Source organism: Pinus tabuliformis, chromosome 2_2, assembly GCF_031772625.1.
Source record: "Pinus tabuliformis cultivar Carrire ecotype Pingquan chromosome 2_2, CPIR1, whole genome shotgun sequence".
Taxonomy (NCBI): Eukaryota; Viridiplantae; Streptophyta; class Pinopsida; order Pinales; family Pinaceae; genus Pinus; species Pinus tabuliformis.
The window spans coordinates 1,191,298,660-1,191,315,864 of NC_142300.1; the positions used below are offsets into that span (position 1 = coordinate 1,191,298,660).

Sequence of the window (17,205 nt, forward strand, 5' to 3'; positions counted from 1 at the left end):
AGATTAGTATCTTTTATTACTTTCACTAAGGTTATAATAATAAAATTTTATACCTTTAAAAACCATTTAATCTTATTCTCATATATGGGTTTAGATATTATCTTTAATTACAATTTAACTTTTTACATATAAAGAATTTTATCATTACTTATAGAAATGAAATAAAGATATTTTATTTTTATTGTTTATCATATAAAATTATAAAATGTGAATATTAATAAAGAATAAAGATTTCCCCGAATGCGGGTGACTCGCCAGTAGATTAACGTGATGGGATAGGGGTGGAGCGATTTTGAATGCCACCTGCCCGCTGTACAACGAAGATTATAGCCGGACGACGGATGATCCTTGGCATTTGGGTATCGCAGCGTTTAACGACTTCACTGCAGGCGACTTTGATACTACCAACCTGTCCTTTGATATGATTTTCACCTCCGCACGCTCTGATCTGCTCTAGACCTCGGCTCTCTTGAATGCCATAGTAATGGCGGGTGCAATTCGAGGCAGGAATGAGGGTAATAAATCTAGCCTCTGCCATGGGATCACTCTGGAGCCTCTTATGTCTTGTTGGTCGGGGTATGGCCTGGTGGATGCTGGCTCTGATAGACCTGCGGTGCTGCCTCCGCTAGTTCCCTGGATTTTCTCTAAGGCATCGGGCTCTCGTCTGGTTGAACATTTGATTTTCCAGTGTTCTGCTACTGTAATTGTTTGGTCTTGTTCCCACAGCGCCGTTGTCGCTTTCGTAATGCCCCGTCGGTGCCATAGGATGAGATGCCACAGAGGCACTCCGCGGCGGGCGCCCTCTAGCCCGACCTCCAGTTCTCCCTCCCTCTCCAGTGATTTCACTTATGGCCATTACCCTCGCACTCGCAGTGGGAGAGGGCATCTTCATCTGCCCAGCCATTACCCTGAGCCCCGTCCTCCAGACTCCTCGTCCTTGCCCTCTTTCGGCTCTGCGATTTTCACTTTCAATTGCTCCCTGAATCGTCCCAGGATTACTGCTCATGTTTCGGTGTTCTTTCTCGAGGAAGCCCAGGAGGTGGGAGAGTCCAGCTCTCATCAGGAGGGTCCTGGTTCGGTCTCTGTGCAGGCTGCGGAGGTTCCAGCGAGCAATGCTATTGACATGGTGATGGAGCCAGCGGCCCAGGGTCCGTCTGAGAATGATGCTGCTCGTGCTCGGGATCCGCCTGACTTCGGCTGGTGCAGAATCATGGAAGAGCTTCCTGATGCTTAGTTCTTTCTCTGCTGCTTTGTTTCAGGTCATGCGACCCATTATAGAGGGCAAATTTTTGTCACTGCTGATAATTTTTGTTAATGCTGATAAGCTAGGGTTCAAATGCAAGTTTTTTGGAATATCTGTAAGCTCTGTAATGTCCAGAAGGTCATCTCTGGTTCCCCTGTGTGGGATTGGATTACAAGGTCTCGTCCAAATTCTCTGTCTTGGGCAATTTTTTCTGTTTCTATCTGCCTCTCCTTCTGGGCAGTTGCTTTAGACTTCAGTCATGATGTAATTGTACCCCTTTAATGTGAATAGATTAGCTTTATTTAGAAAAAAAAAAAGAATAAAGATTTTGATAGTTTTTATTAAAATAAGATAACATTATTTTTGGCGAGATAATAATTTTTCATATCTTAAAATGCATTTTTAAATGTATAAATGGATTCAATCTTACACTTAGATTACATTCATATTGTATAGATTTAACAATTCAAAGTTACAATTTTGATAAATTTATATAAACCAAACAACTCAAATATATAGTTTAATTTTTTTTTAAACAAAATTAATAAAAAGATGTATTAAAAAACATATATATATCTACATACATACATACACATGCACATACACATACACATACACATACACATACACATACACACACACATATACATATAGAGTGTAAGCAAGCCAAAATTCTTTATATTATGAGGAATTTACATAAAGTACAAGCATGGAAAAACTGGAATATATAGTGTCCAAGATGAGGTGTTGTCTACAAAAAGGAATTTATGTTCTGAAGTGAGCTTCAGAGAGACCATCTACCCATGAGAAGGAAACCATGTGGTCTCTTAGTGTTGAAAATAATAGCGAGAAAGGGTTCCTTGATTTGTGCCTTAATCAAAGGAATCATAATGAGTTTTCCTTGAGCATGCACGAGTTAGGAGCTAATTCCTAAAAAATAGGATGAGTTCCTAAAATTTAGGATGAATTCCTAAAATTTACGAAGTGTTCATGAAGAAATTAACTCATGTGTCAAAGTGGAAGGTTGAGTTATCAGTCTTCTAGTGCGAGTTAACTGAGGAAAACAACTTGTGGTTGAGTCTCAAGAGATAAGACTAGTTGCATGAGTCGTTAACTCATGCTAACTCAAACAATCAAAAAACTTAAACCCCTTAATTAGAAACTCACCAAATTTGGCCATTCGAATTGCTTTAAAGGGAGGAACGAAGACATAGATTTGATCATTGTCTTGTGAGCATTGAGTTGGTGAGACAAGACAATAGAGCTCACCGGTTTGTGAGAAGGTTGCACAGGGTTGTGTGTGGAGTTTGTGAGAAGAAGAGTGCGCAAAAGAGGCTTGTGCATAGATTGATAGAGGGAAATAGTGATCAATAGTCTTGCAAGGGTTTCAAGCTTAGATCAAGCAAGAAATACAAGTGTGTTTTTTAGATTGAAACAATTGTATTTGCAAGAGATCAATTGCTCAGTTTCTAATAATAAAATTCTAAAGTAAGTAGAGGGTTTTCCTAGTTGGGTTCCCTAGAAAAAAATAGTGTTTGAATTGTGTGACCATGATTTATTTTTTTTCCTATTTTGTTGCAAATTTTAGTAGAGAAATTTTGTGTCTATCTGAAAAGGAAGTGTTTTTCTTATTGTTCATATTAGTAGATTAGAATTTCGTGGATTTTCTACACTTGAAGAGTTTTGAGACAAAATTAAAATAGAATTAGCCCATAGCAAAATAGATATGACTGACACTAAGAAGACATGAACAACAAAACATCATAGAAATCTAGGAAGCAACAAAGGCTAAGTCATCCTTTCCTAGGATTTTAGCAAGCCTAGTTGAGTTGGTCCGTTGCATGGTCATACTGGTTCTAGTCGTGTTAAACATGATCACTTTGTGCCTTGTCATGTTGAGCCTTGTCCCTCCAAGCCTAGTCTTACTATTCAAGGTATAGCACAGGGTCAGCAAATCCTTCAGGAAGCCATGAGGGGTTCTCCCACTCAACAACCAAAATTTCAATGTAGGTGTCTTCCTCCTTCTGAGAGGTTTCGCCCATGGTTGTGCACGTATCATCATTCTGGTTGGCCAAATTTTGTGCTTGCTCCACGTGGTCAAGGGAGTTGTGGCTGCCAGAGAGCTTTTGCTTCTTTTTTTTAGGACTGGAAGGTTTGTTTCCCTAGTGATTTGAATCAACAACTTTTGAACCTTCATGAGAGTTCGAGGAAGTCGGAGGAGGGGAAAAAGGGATTCCCAAATCTCTAGACATATTCCTCAAATTCATGTGAGTGTGAACTAAATATGAATCAATTTCAACAATTCGAAATTCCACCCTCACCCTAGCTTCTTCCTGGTCCCGGAGATGTCTTCCTAGCAGGTTCCTGACGACCTAGTGGCCATTACCAATGTTCTTTGCTCCCGCGCTTCCATGGAAATGACTAAGCGACAAATGTGCATTGGCAAATCTTCGTCAAATCGTTCTTCTCCTTGACCATGCTAGGGAGGGAGACGTTGACGCCCATGTTCTCTGCCACCTCTCCTGGCTTGACCCCTTTCATTGACCATGATGATCAAACCTAAAAATGCTTTGCTTATGACCTTAAGCACCCTAAACCTCTTTGCCTTGCCAGATCCATAGTGTCCAGCCACCCGCAAAGCGGAAAAAATAAGGGAATGAATGCCCTACTAAGTGCTAATGGCAAAATTCATGTTCTTGGCTGGGAGTAAATGCCTTGTCCTATATCGGTCACCCATATCTTATCTGCAATGAATAAAAAATCATCAATATACTTAGAGAATGGCCACCACCCAACCCTTCTCATTATTAAATCAAGTAACATTTAACATGAAAAATCTACCTCTTTTCAATAAATGTGATGGTACCCTAATCTGAGAAAAAATATAAATGTTATTATTTTTATATACTTTTTAAAATTAATTATATATATTTTTAATTCATTTACTCTTATTTTTTTAAATAAATAAATAAATTTTACAATAATATAAACCAGTTAATATATCACTTTATTATGATGGTTGTTAAATGAACTTGTTATTTACCATTATTTCCAAAGATATAAGCACATATCAATAAAATGACTATTGCGATTGTCTCTTAGGTCAGTGACCTTGTCATGGGAATAAGCATGCCACTTTAAAAAACAAATCATTTAAAAAACAAAAAAAAACAAATATTGATTGTGTAACGCAATAAAAAACAAATCATTTAAAAATTGACACCACCAGTGGTAAGTCTACAATTATTGATATTGTATAAGTTATGAGTTGACGTAATTTTTAATACCACTAGTGGTAAGTCTACAATTATTGATATTGTATAAGTTAGGAGTTAGACGTAATTTTTCACACTACTAGTGGTAGGTCTACAGTTATTGATATTGTACAAGTTATGAGTAGACGTAATTTTTAATGGTTTAGTTGCAAGTACACTTGTATAAATCAGAAAATATTTTTTTATATTATTAAAATATTATATATTATGAATTATTTTTCACCAAATTATAAAGCAAGCTTCAATGTTAGCCATTTTTACATAAAATTTGTTATAATTATATGATGATAATTAAAAAATATTTACATATTTGAAAAATGACGCTGCTTTGCATTGAATAGATTGAAAAATATATTATTATAGATTTATCTTAAATACGGATTTAATATAAATGGAGAAAGATCAATTTTTTTATATGCAAATTTTTTTAGAGTGCAAAATACAATATGTTATTTTTCATTGTTTAAATTATATTTTTGAATATATAAGACCAAATAAAAATTTTAACCATAAAAGCTTATTTTTTTCTATATATATGTATATATGAAGTTGATATGGACATAAATTAGTTAAACATAAATTTTCAAATAATTTATTTAATATTTTTGTTGAAATATTTTTAAAAAGTATAAGATTTAAACATCTGATTCACACATTTTTTTACTTCTAATTATTTGACATTATATTCATTATTTTTTAATTATAACCAATATTATTTTTCTATTTAAAACATAATTTTTAATTTTATTTTTAAAGAACATGAATGAACAAACAAACTTATACATCGTCTCATATTGAGTTTTAAAATAAACCTCTCAACTCAATCAATATAAAAAAAACAATAAAAAATTAAATTCCTATAAAAAACTCACTATTTTATATACTGTGTAAACTCATTTATAGTACTTGTCATAATCTAGTTTATAGTACTTGTCATAATCTTTGTTGGTCCATATAAGAGAGTTAAATTTGTACATTAATTATATACCAAGAAGTTAATCTCATGAGAAGTGATTGTGAAATTAAATAAATATCCATTTTAATTTACACTATTTGAAATGTTTGTGAAACAAAATATCCATTTTAATTTGCAATTTCATATTATTTGTTTTGAAAAAATTCATCAATACATTTTTAATATATCAATTCTAGCATGATCTCTGAACTTGTGCGCATTGTGGAATTCATGTTCCTGTTGTGATTCTGATTTATATTAAAGTTTTAAGGACATGCACATATACGTAAAGTGTAAGAGATTGCAGGTACAAACACTTTAATTCATTATTTTTATATATTAAATTATTGTAAATGGTAAAGGTTTATGAGTGTATAAATATTTTCGTATATCTTTTATACATAAAAGATAATGATAATAAAACGATAACTTTTTCAATTATAATTTTTTATTAATAAAGGGTTAACTCACATATACATTTTGCCAATTATATATTTTACATATACTTTGTGGATTAAAAATAATAAAATAACATTTCTTTTCTTTCTAAATTAATTATATTTTTATTAATAATACATTTTTTCATTTACTTTATGATGAAACATAATTGTGAAAACTAACATAATTTTGTTAATGTGATTATTTTTTATTAATCTAGTATTGAGATTATATTTTTTATTAATTTAGTATTTACTAATTGTTTTATTAATTTGAATTAGAATTTTGTTTTATAAAATTTAAATTGTAAATGGAGTTTTATAATTCATTATTTCTTTTTTAGTTAAATATTTTGTATTATAGAAAATGAGGATTGTATGGATCATTTTTTTATCATTAGTTTGCTCGAAGGGAAACCATACTAGTTACATAAGTTCAAAGCCATGAGGTTGCTAAGACCTCATCTAATTAGAGCATCTCTTAAATAAAAACTTATAAACACATCTTGGTTGTGCCAAACCTTGACATACATCGACATGAGAAGGAAAAAAAACTACTATTGTTGCAAGCAAAAAACCTGTGAGTCATAACAACTATTGGGAATAATATCCAAGCATCAGTAAATGGGACTCCAATCCTTTAGAAATGGGACTAATCCAATTCTATGGGGGTGGTTTACTACTCCTGCTGGTCACTACTCTCATTCGAGGAGAAGAGGATGTTGGTTGATCTCCTAGATAGAATGGTCAGCTTGCGATCTGTACTATCAAATTTTTCCTCTAGCTATGCCAAATTGCTAGAATTATCCCACTGAGTTCTTGTGTACCTCCCTATGTGGCATGCAATATTCAAATGACAATTAACCTTGTGTAAGCTTCATGCCATGATTTATGAAGTGAAGGGAGCATATGCAATGAGCCAAGTATCATGGGAGCCCCAACCTCGTTTTGTGTGGGCTATCAACATATCAAGGTGAGGGGGAACACCCACTCATGGACACTCCTTGGGGGATAAGGTCCTTCGTAGCTAGATCTTGACAGTGAGTTCACATGGATTCTGGAATGTCCTCACTCCAATCCAAGTCAAGGGGATGAGTTGTTATGTTGAGGCCAAAATTCGCTAGCTTGTCAACCAATTTGTTGCTTTCTTTGCGGACATGGGAGAGGAGGGGAGCTAAGACTTTTTCCAGGAGTTTTGTTGTATTACCTATTTTATCTTCCGACCTCTAACTCTTAGAGACTTTGTAAGGATCTAATCCACATTGGATTTTTTGGAAGATATTAATAATGGTCTTGGAATCTCCTTCAATAACGAGCTTGTGAAAATGCTTACGGATAACAATTGAGAGACCCTGCTCTAGTGCCCATATTTCAACAATATTATTAGTGTTGAGGTGTATGGCACCCACATAAACATGTAGAATCTTCCCATTAGTGATACAAAAGACTCCATCATAACTGGGTTGGCCTGGATTTCCTTTCGAGGCCCCGTCAAAATTAAGTTTAATGAATTCCTCTAGAGGGCGGGACCATAAGGAAGGGATGGAAGGGAAGGAATTGGGGATAGAGGGAGTCTACTATAAGGAATAGGGGAGAGACCAATTTTGGTTAGAATGACTTTTTAAAGTTGATTTCATTCCTAATCTTTGGAGGACCAAATAAGAGAATAAATTGTTTCCCTTATTTTATTTAGGAAAGCTTGCCAAATAAAGTTTATGGAGCCCTCAATATTCTTAAATGTACATCTATTCTACTCCTTCCAAATCTCCCATTGGTTGAATCTTGGGATGAGTTGCCATGCTTGATTGACAATAGGATTAGTAAAATGGGAATCACACCATAATTGTAGAGTGGAGAGGGCATTATTTTGTATTATGTCAATCTATTGAAAGAGCATAGCAAGGTGATCCCAAATGGAAGCAGAGAAGATGAGCCACTAAGAAGATGTTTGGCATTTTATAAATTGGAGAAACAAAGAAGATAGATTGATGGGCCCTAAAAACCACAACATTGAAACTTGTCCCATGTCAAAGTTTTGTTCCATAATAGAGCCATAATATAAGAGTGAATTTTGGCCAGTGTTTGAAATTCGATATTATATGTCATCTGCCTTAATCATCTATTGTTGTTTCTTGTGAGAAGACTAAAAGATCCAAAGATGTTAAAATTTCCTGAAGGATGATAACCCCAATGAAGAATATCATTTCCCTCTTGAACCACAATTCTCATGTTTTCTAATTCTTGCTTGATAAGTGTTCTTTCATTTTGGAAGGGAGGCTCAATCCATTCCTTGCATGACTTCCAATTGTACCATTGGGAATTGTAGGGGGATGAATCCCAATAATGTGCAACTAAGATTTGTACCCTAGAGATGAGGGAATCCTTGATTGTGTGGAGTTGTTCATTCTGAGCTAATTTTGGCCAATGATGCCATGAGTCATCCCAAAATAATGAATTTTGTTTTTTATTTCCCAAAAACTATGCTCCCAAACAAGAGTTTGTTGCTCCAAGAAACATTCTAGATATGAGAACCCTTGATGTTGCTTTTCATTCTAATGAGCTAAGATTCATGGGTATTGGGGGAACACTTATATTTCCACATTTTTCTCCATAAAGCCTCTGGGTTTTTTAATCCATATCCACTAGGTTTTAGCACTTGAGGCTTTGTTGAGTAAATCTGGATCATGGAGACCAAGGCCTCCTCCTTTTTTCAAACAACAAATTTTGTACCATGCGACTAGAACACAACTTCAGTTGAATTTGGTGCCCCCCCAAAGAAGTTGTGCTAAATATTTTTGATCTTGTTTAGGATGGATTGGGGGCTGCCATTGCTGAGAGAAGATACGTGGGGAGGTATTGAAGGACAAATTTGAACAAGAGAAAGTGATTGGCTAGATTAAGTGATTTGAAAGTCCAACAAGAAAGTTTGGCTTCAAATTTAAAAAGAATATTTTCCCATACCTTTTTCCTGAGAGGATTTCCAATTAAAGGGACTCCTAGGTATTTGGATGGAAGAGAGCTCCTTTGAAAACCAAGCAAACGAGATATGTGAATTTGGATTGTTGGCGAGGTATTAAAAGGAAGATTTGAGATTTTTCCAAAAAACTAAAGAAGTCTTGAAGGATGTTTTTAAGGGTAGTGACTTCTTTAACAGTGGGGATTCCCAAGAGAAGAGTATCATCCACAAACTACTGGTACAAAGAAGAGAGATCATGGGAACCAAGAGGAATACCTTTTAGCTGACCAAGCTATAGGGTTGAGTTGATAGATCTACCCAACCCTTCAACCATGATGAGAAAGATGTAAGGGGAATTGGGCTCTCCCTACCTAATACCCCTTAAGGGGACAAAGGTGGGATAAGGATTCCCATTAACTAGGATGGAGAAGAAAGCTTTGGAAATGAGGGCAAGAACCTACTGAATCCATATTTCTACAAACCCAAAATTAGTGAGCATACGGAAAATAAATTTCTAGCTCGATTTATCAAATTATTTTGACATATCAAGTTTGATGAGTGTACCAGGAGATTGATTGGAATTAAGCAAGTGAATGTGTTCATGGGATAGTATTATGTCGTCCATAATTGTCTTCTTTCCACATAAACTAGTTTTCTCAGAAGAGATAAGTGAGGGGAGAATAGGATTTGTCCATTTTACGATAACATTGGAGATGATTTTATAGATAACATTACATACGAAAATAGGCCTGAAATCTAAAGAAGAAGAATCATGGGATTTTTAAGGAACAAGAAATATATAGGTAGCATCAAGGGTTGTTAAGATAGAGGAGGATTGTCGAGAGTCTTTTACTACTTTCCAAACATCATACCTTAGAATTTTCCAGCAAGCCTCATAGAAATTGGTGGTAAAGCCATCAAGACTTGGGGACTTGCATTTAGGAATTTCCATAATAGTTGCTTCCACTTCTTGCATGGTGATTTAATTCAAAAGGAGATAATTATGTTCCCTTATTACATGTTTGGAAATGTGCCATGTTATTTTCTTGATAGTAGGCCTTCTCTCTGCAATTATTTTTGTGAGTGTGCCTTGGAAATGATTCATGAGTTCTTGGGCCATTGTATCATCGCTTTCCACTTTTTGGTGATTGAATGTTTTGATGCTTTATATTCTATTACTTTTCCGTGGTTGATCATGGATTTGTTGAAAAATTTAGTGTTTTTTTATGATTACACCAATTGATTCTTGCAGGATAGAGTGTAGAAAGTTATCCTTGAAGAAATATTTGGAGAAAGTGCAATTGCCCAATATAATATTGGTTTTGGTTTTGGTTTTCAAAGGGAGTTAGTGAGGCTTGCACTTTCTTATTATTCTTGTTACTGGAAAATATATATAATTCAGATCGTAATCTACATAATGTAATAAAGACAACCATAAGTGAGGTTTGCACTTTCTTATTATGCTTGCTCACTGGAAAATATATATTTACATAATGTAATAAAGACAACTACAAAAAGCTATATTTTATTATTATATTTTATATCATCTAGAAACATGTAAATATCTTAATATCAACATCATGAATCATTTGACAACCTAAATAGCTTAGATGATTTATTAGCAAAGTCCATTATATTCATCATGTCAAAAAACTTGCAAGTTAGATTTTTTCCATTCCCGTGTCGTGATTGTTCCTCAATTTATGCCTTGATTGTTCTTCAATTTATGCCTTAAGGCGTTTCCTTTGCAACATCTGGTGCAAATGCTAGTTAATTTATTTACTAGTCTAACTAATCTCCAATGGCTAGTTTTCATCCCCTGGGCCATGATGCATCCTTGCTATTTATACATGAAGATTGTATGATTTTTTTTACCTTATCTGAAGGATGAGCCACATTAATTAGTTCGAGAGGTCGACCAAATCCTAATGATATGATTAATCCGAAAAACATTTCTCTACAATATGAATGATAAAAGTCTCAAATCTAACAAAAATATAGTTTTTTAAATAATAAAAATATATTAAAATTATTTGAAATTAAAAAAAAAAATAGTTTCATAAATTATTTTTATACTATTAAACCATTACAATTAAAATTAAATATCATTAAATTAAAAAAATATTAAAATTTAAAATCTATTTAACCTTTTTTAATATCATAAAATAAATAAATTAAATATCATTAAATTAAAAATATATTAAAATTTAAAATCTATTTAACATGTTTTAATATCATAAAATAAATAAAATACCACTTATTAGATAAATAAACACCTAATTTTTTTCAAGTTAAGCAGAATAGGAAGATGGTCACGTTTCATCTCTCTAAATTCTTTGAAACAGTTACCATATGTTTGTGGATACTAAATTTGCAGGCTGCTTCATCCTGAAATTACCCTGCTTTGGCCTCTGAGCAATGAAGAACATTTTGAATTATCTTTCCAGGTCATTAATAAAAAGCGAACATTGTCGAATTGAGGCTTTTGTGATCCATATCAATTTATGAGAGATTCTTCAACGTAAATCACATAGAATATCATTTGTCGACGCGTTTCGAACCAATGCGTTTCGAACATATTAAATGATATTTTTTTTCTTTCTTTGTGATTCTATGTTATTAAATATTAACTACATAATTATAACTTAGGAAATTAATTAATTTCCAGTGATTTATAAATTGTAAGTTAGCAATATGTTTATGAATTATAAGTTAGCGGTATGTTTTCTTTCCATCACACCATACTGACACAATGAAAAGAATGTGTAAATTATCTGTCAGGTTTCCAAAGCAATTAAATTGCTCAGCTCTTATTACAAACACTATTAGATCTGTTCAAATTAAATTGACTGCTTAACACACGCAGAAACACAGAGGGATTATAGCCAATAGTATAATTTTTTAAATGAATACAACCTTCCTCCCATAGCTAATTATAATATAGGGTTAGCTATGATACACTATCACAGGATATCAGGGTAGTCATAAATAGGTTTGCTTCATTTTTCCCCTTTTTTGGCTATGAGGATTGAGGAAAATGGCAGCCTTTCCAAGTGATGGCCAATCAAATCATATTGATGTTGATTATTGACACTGAAGCCAATTTTGGTTATGGGATCTTTGAAAATAATGGTAAAGAATTATTTAGATCCTTTATGTTGGGAAAAAAATTGGAAAAATTTATTAAATTTTATAATTTTGATAAGTTCAAATAATAATCATGAGGATTATAATGTTTATGAAGATAAATAGTACAACAATAAAAATGATGATGATGATTATTAACATCCACTTATCGAGTTCAATTTCATTTAGAGTTAGTCATAATAATTTGTAATCTTTTGTCATAGGTTAATCATAATGAACCTCATAAAGATAATAATAATAATAATAAATGGCAAACAAATTAAAGAAAAATAAAAAATTTAAATCAGCAAAATATACAAATTTTAACAATACACAAATTTGTGACACATCAGTAATTAAAACTCCTCCAAACACAGTTTTGTAGCAAAATTTGAATGTTTAGAATCCCAAAACCATTTGATTGAGAAAAAACAAATCAACTGGCTCATTTTTCAGTGGCAAAACTTCAGAAGCAGAGAGCAAAACCCCAAAAGAGATTGGAGTTCATTTCTTTGACCAGATAAATTATTCTTAATATATTGTTCTGAAAACAAGCATTCTATCATTGTGATGTTAGATAGGTGTCTCCAAAAATTCTTTTAAAAAAAAGGGAAAAGGACACAGATCTAGTCAGAATCTGAATTCTCAAACTTCCCAACTTCCTTTTTTAGAAAGATTCATTGGTAAAATGTAGTTATAAAGTCACATCTACACTTGTATGTAGCTAAATTGTTGGAGTTTATGTGACATTTTCAACGAAGATGCAGGTGAATCAAAATACAAGGTGTTTGCATTCCACAAGATCTGTGGAAAGCAATTCTCAACATGTTCCCCCTCTTGAAAAACCATGTTTACCTTATCAGTTCACATGATCCAACCATCGCCCCTGAGCAGTAGCTACATGAAACTGGCTAATATTTACACAATTTATTTACAGCCTTTGCTAACCTTGGACAGAGTCCTAAATGATAAATGTATGGCAATCGACTTACCAACGGTTCAAGTATAATGTACATAATCAAATAGAGGGTTTGAAAGAAACCTAGTTTTGTTGCCCTGTCATACAAGCTTTCTTACCCACTGAGCATGGCTGTGGACACAATTTCTGAATTACCAGTCCCCATGACTTCCTCATCGCTGGGATTATCTGCTTCCTTGAAACAAGAACTTAGCCACAACATGAACACCGTGGTGATAATGCCTCCCGCAGCAAACAAAGATGACCTCTTTCCTATTGATAGCTTGTTCCCAATGATTTCCACAATTATGATGGTTATCAAATCACCTGTCCACACCAGAGCGTTTAATCAGTTTTGGACTCAATATTAAGTACAAATCCAACAGTGTGCCTTGAGAGGACTCTATTGATATTTACTTATTAAGTAAAAAGAGGAAAGGGGAAAGACCTCCAGCAGATGTGAAACACCAGATTGCTTGAACAACTGACTTCATAGAGACCGGGGCCTGTGAATATGCAAATTCCAATCCAGTGACACTAAATAATACTTCTGCTGCTGTCAGTATTGCATACTGAGGTATCTGCCAAAGAATTGATATTTGCTCTGAGTTTTCCGTTGGATAAGCTAAGTTCATACGATCCCAATTTTCAGGCTCCGAACCTGAGAAAGTATTGATATAAGATGTGATGGATCCTGGTGTGGTCCTTTTATCAATGGCCAACTGAAGCAGTCCTGATGTAAAAAATGCAACAGAACACAGGAACATCCCCAAAATCATCTTTCTGATTGCTGTCATAGCAACTCCATGCTTCTCCAAGAAAGGATAAAGTACTTGATCAAAAAGTGGAATGAAAATAAGGACAAGAAGTGGGTCAATAGCCTGTAACAACATAATCCTGATCATGTTACTAATCAAATCATGTTACCCTAATAGATAATCAATTCTATAACTGACACAGTTGTTTCCATATTTTTTTATTCAACCATATGTTACCCTAGTTGAATTACCTTAGTTCACCTAAGAAAATTATTCAACAGCATGTTACCCTAGTTCACCTAATTCACTTATGCCCCATTAAAAAAACGGTTTGTTATCACTTTAATATTAGATAGATAATCCGGGACACAGAATACTCACCGGCATCTGATCAGGTCTAATTACAACATTTCCAAGCCACGACACATGCCCATTCATCTGTGTAGCCTGAAAAACCCATGTAGAGGCCTTCTGACCATACATGCACGAAAACATGAAACCAGGAATGAGGAAAAGACACACTTTGAACAGAGCCTTTACATCTTCAACTTCCTCTGCACCGCATCCTGACTTAGCAGCATCAAGCCAATGAGAAGCACGGATAGAGCCTCCTCCACAATCGATTTCCTCATAGTTTTTATAAACAGAATCGCTCTTCCTCAGCCTTACAGCATTAACTAGGACTTTCACAACAGTGGAAAAAACACTCCCAACTGCCCGCCTCTCTACATAGTCTTTCCGGCCGACCCAGAATATAAAAGTAGCCAAAACCATGAGAACAGAGGGCATTCCAAAAGCAGCTGCATATGAGACATTGACCCTCAACAGTGGCGTGAGGAGCATGGACAGGAAGGCTCCCACATTAATTGCAAAGTAAAACACAGAGAAAAATGTAACCCGAAGCTTTTCTTTGGTGTCACCATCGGGCATAGAGAATTCTATCTGATCCCCTCCAAAAGCTGCGACACAGGGTTTAATTCCTCCAGTCCCAAATGCTATGAATAGCAGACCTGTGGCAGTGCTCCACATGGAATAACTCGAGGCTTTTTTAGTTACAGGATCAGGATCAGGTATTGCAGCCATGGACATCACACAGTTTCCCACTGCGTACAGAAGAGATAGAGATAAAATTGTTCGGTATTTGCCCTGCCATATCAAGAAAAAACAGGATAAATATGAATATGCTCTTATATTCATGTATTTATCAAATTCAAACTCAGACTCGCAGAAAATTTACCAGGAGGGTATCGCTGATTAAGGCTCCCAGAATTGGAGTTGCATAGCATGTCATTGTGAAGAGATGAAACATATCTGTGGATCTGACTTGTGAGAGGCCGAGGCGCTCTGAGAGGAATAAGACGAGGATTGCCTTGAGGCCAAAGAAGGAAAACTTCTCGCAGCATTCGTTCCAGAATATGAATTTGATAGCTGGTGGGAAGGCCCCCAAAAGTTTGATTGCTGAGGAAGAAGAACGAGCAGGTGCTTCTGAGAACTCCACTAGAGGTTGTTGAAGGGTAGTTTCTTGCGGGGATGTCGATGGATAATTGTCTGTGTCTGTTTTTGACACCATGGCTGCTGGAAAAGCTGACAAGGGCAAATGTGGTACGCTGGACTAACCCCAAAGACACGGGGTGAATTTTCAAAGTCTGTTGCACCTGTGGCTGAGCCTGTATTAATTTCTTTTTGTCCAGTTTTACATGGTAACCCACGCAAGGAATCAAAACGATTATATTCATCAATACATAGTAAATGCATTTTATTGTTCTTTCATTCCACCAAATTCCACCAAATTGATATGGACTTGTTTTTAAAGAGATTTTTTTGAAGTTTTTTTTATGGGTTTTTTCGGTCAAAATCCAGCAGTAATTTATTGAAATCACAAGTTTGATAGTTAATTTCTGCACAACCAAAGCGTCCAGGGGTTTTTCAGGGTGCTGAATCCAAATATGCAGTTAAAAAACCATTTTAAATAATACAAATCAAGATTTAACCTCAATTTTTTTCGCCAGATTCTATCACCAGAATCTCCAAAAAATCACACTAAAAACAACTCCCTCGATTTCAACTTCGGCCGGTCGTCTTCTGACTTAATCGCCAAGGCATGCTATTTCACGAGGATTTTTCTACTGCCTCGACATTGGAAAACGTCGGCGGTGGGATGTAATTAACGCAAGCGTTCTTTCAGGAGAATTTTTCCACTGCCTCGAGATTGGTAAACGCCGGTGGGATTTATTGTATAGCAATCTCTTTATACCTGCTTCATTTGTAGCAACATAAAATTTCTTTATTGGGAACACTTTGGGAACCATTCCTCTATATTCGGTATTTGGATGTGAACGCCAAGATTCTTGAATGATTTAGTTTGAATTGGGTACATTAATTTAATTGATTATTCATCTTTTCCTTTTCGGAATGTTCTAATATATCTTACTATTCTTGTATATTTGGTATTTGGAGGTGAACGCCAAGGAACTTGAATTCTTTAGTTTGAAATAGGTATATATTAATTTAATTGAAGAATTCATGTTTTTTTTCGGAATGTTCTAATATATCTTGAATGATTTAGTTTGAAATGGGTATATATCAATTTTATTGAAGAATTTATGTTTTTTTTCGGAATCTTCTAATATATCTTTGACCAGATAATTTTATTTTAGGTGTATCTTAGTCTTTATTTACCAATATTTTCTCCTTTTATATTTGTTTTCTATTTCTTTATTTTTGTGGATTAGATCATTTGAATGTAGCCAAGTCTGAAGAATTCACAAGGTTGAATTAGAATTTATAAGTTAATCTTATTTTATTTTTTCAGAGAAAGTTAATCTTATTTTATGCGATTACATTATGATATGAATCACAAGGTTGAATTAGAATTTATAAGTTAATCTTATTTGAAATTTAATAAAATTTTATTAGAATTTATAAGTTAATTTTATTTGAAATTTAATAAAATTATATTATAATTTATAAATTTAAGTGAAGAAATTTTTATAATATAAATTAATCTATCTATATATTTAAAAATTTATTTTAAATAACAAAAAATTACAATTAACTCAAAATTTATATTTAATTACACAGTGAAAATATAGATTAGTTAAGTTACACTATTTAAATATGTTATTTATAAAAGTTAATTTCAAAATAGTTAATTATATTATTTATAGTTATTATATTATTTATAGTTGTATAGTTAATTATTAATTTTATTTTAAAATTTTCAAATAATTATATTATTTATGGTTGTATAGTGAAATAAATATTAGGTTAACTTTTATTTGGGTTTTTTTTGTTAGTGGATTGCATGTAGTAAGAAAATATTTGATATATTCCATATAATGACTTTTCAGCCCGTGATTTACTTTTGTGTTAGTGAATTGCATGTAATAAGAAAAGACTTGGAATATTCCATATAATGACTTTGGAAATAATGAGCAAAGATTACTTGGTTAGCTTGGTCGAATTTGGTCAAAGATATTGATAGATTTGTTTATGTT

At 33.8% G+C, this 17,205-nt stretch overlaps 1 protein-coding gene across 1 annotated transcript; it reads right to left on the minus strand.

The window, feature by feature from the left end:
* Positions 1-12,677: 12,677 nt before the first annotated feature.
* LOC149197760 (uncharacterized) lies at positions 12,678-15,432 on the minus strand. Its single transcript, XM_089403990.1, has 4 exons — positions 14,946-15,432; positions 14,090-14,854; positions 13,399-13,831; positions 12,678-13,277 (listed from the first exon to the last, which is right to left on the minus strand). Exons 1-4 carry the CDS (start codon positions 15,276-15,278, stop codon positions 13,066-13,068), a joined length of 1,743 nt encoding a protein of 580 aa, XP_089260116.1. The 5' UTR covers positions 15,279-15,432; the 3' UTR covers positions 12,678-13,065.
* Between the last annotated feature and the right edge of the window lie 1,773 nt (positions 15,433-17,205).

Coding starts and splice junctions, on each gene's coding strand:
- LOC149197760 (XM_089403990.1), bottom strand. CDS start 15,278: ATGGTGTCAAAAACAGACACAGACAATTATCCATCGACATCCCCGCAA. Junction 14,855..14,945: donor TAATCAGCGATACCCTCCTG/GTAAATTTTCTG, acceptor TTGATATGGCAG/GGCAAATACCGAACAATTTT. Junction 13,278..13,398: donor GTGTTTCACATCTGCTGGAG/GTCTTTCCCCTT, acceptor TGGTGTGGACAG/GTGATTTGATAACCATCATA.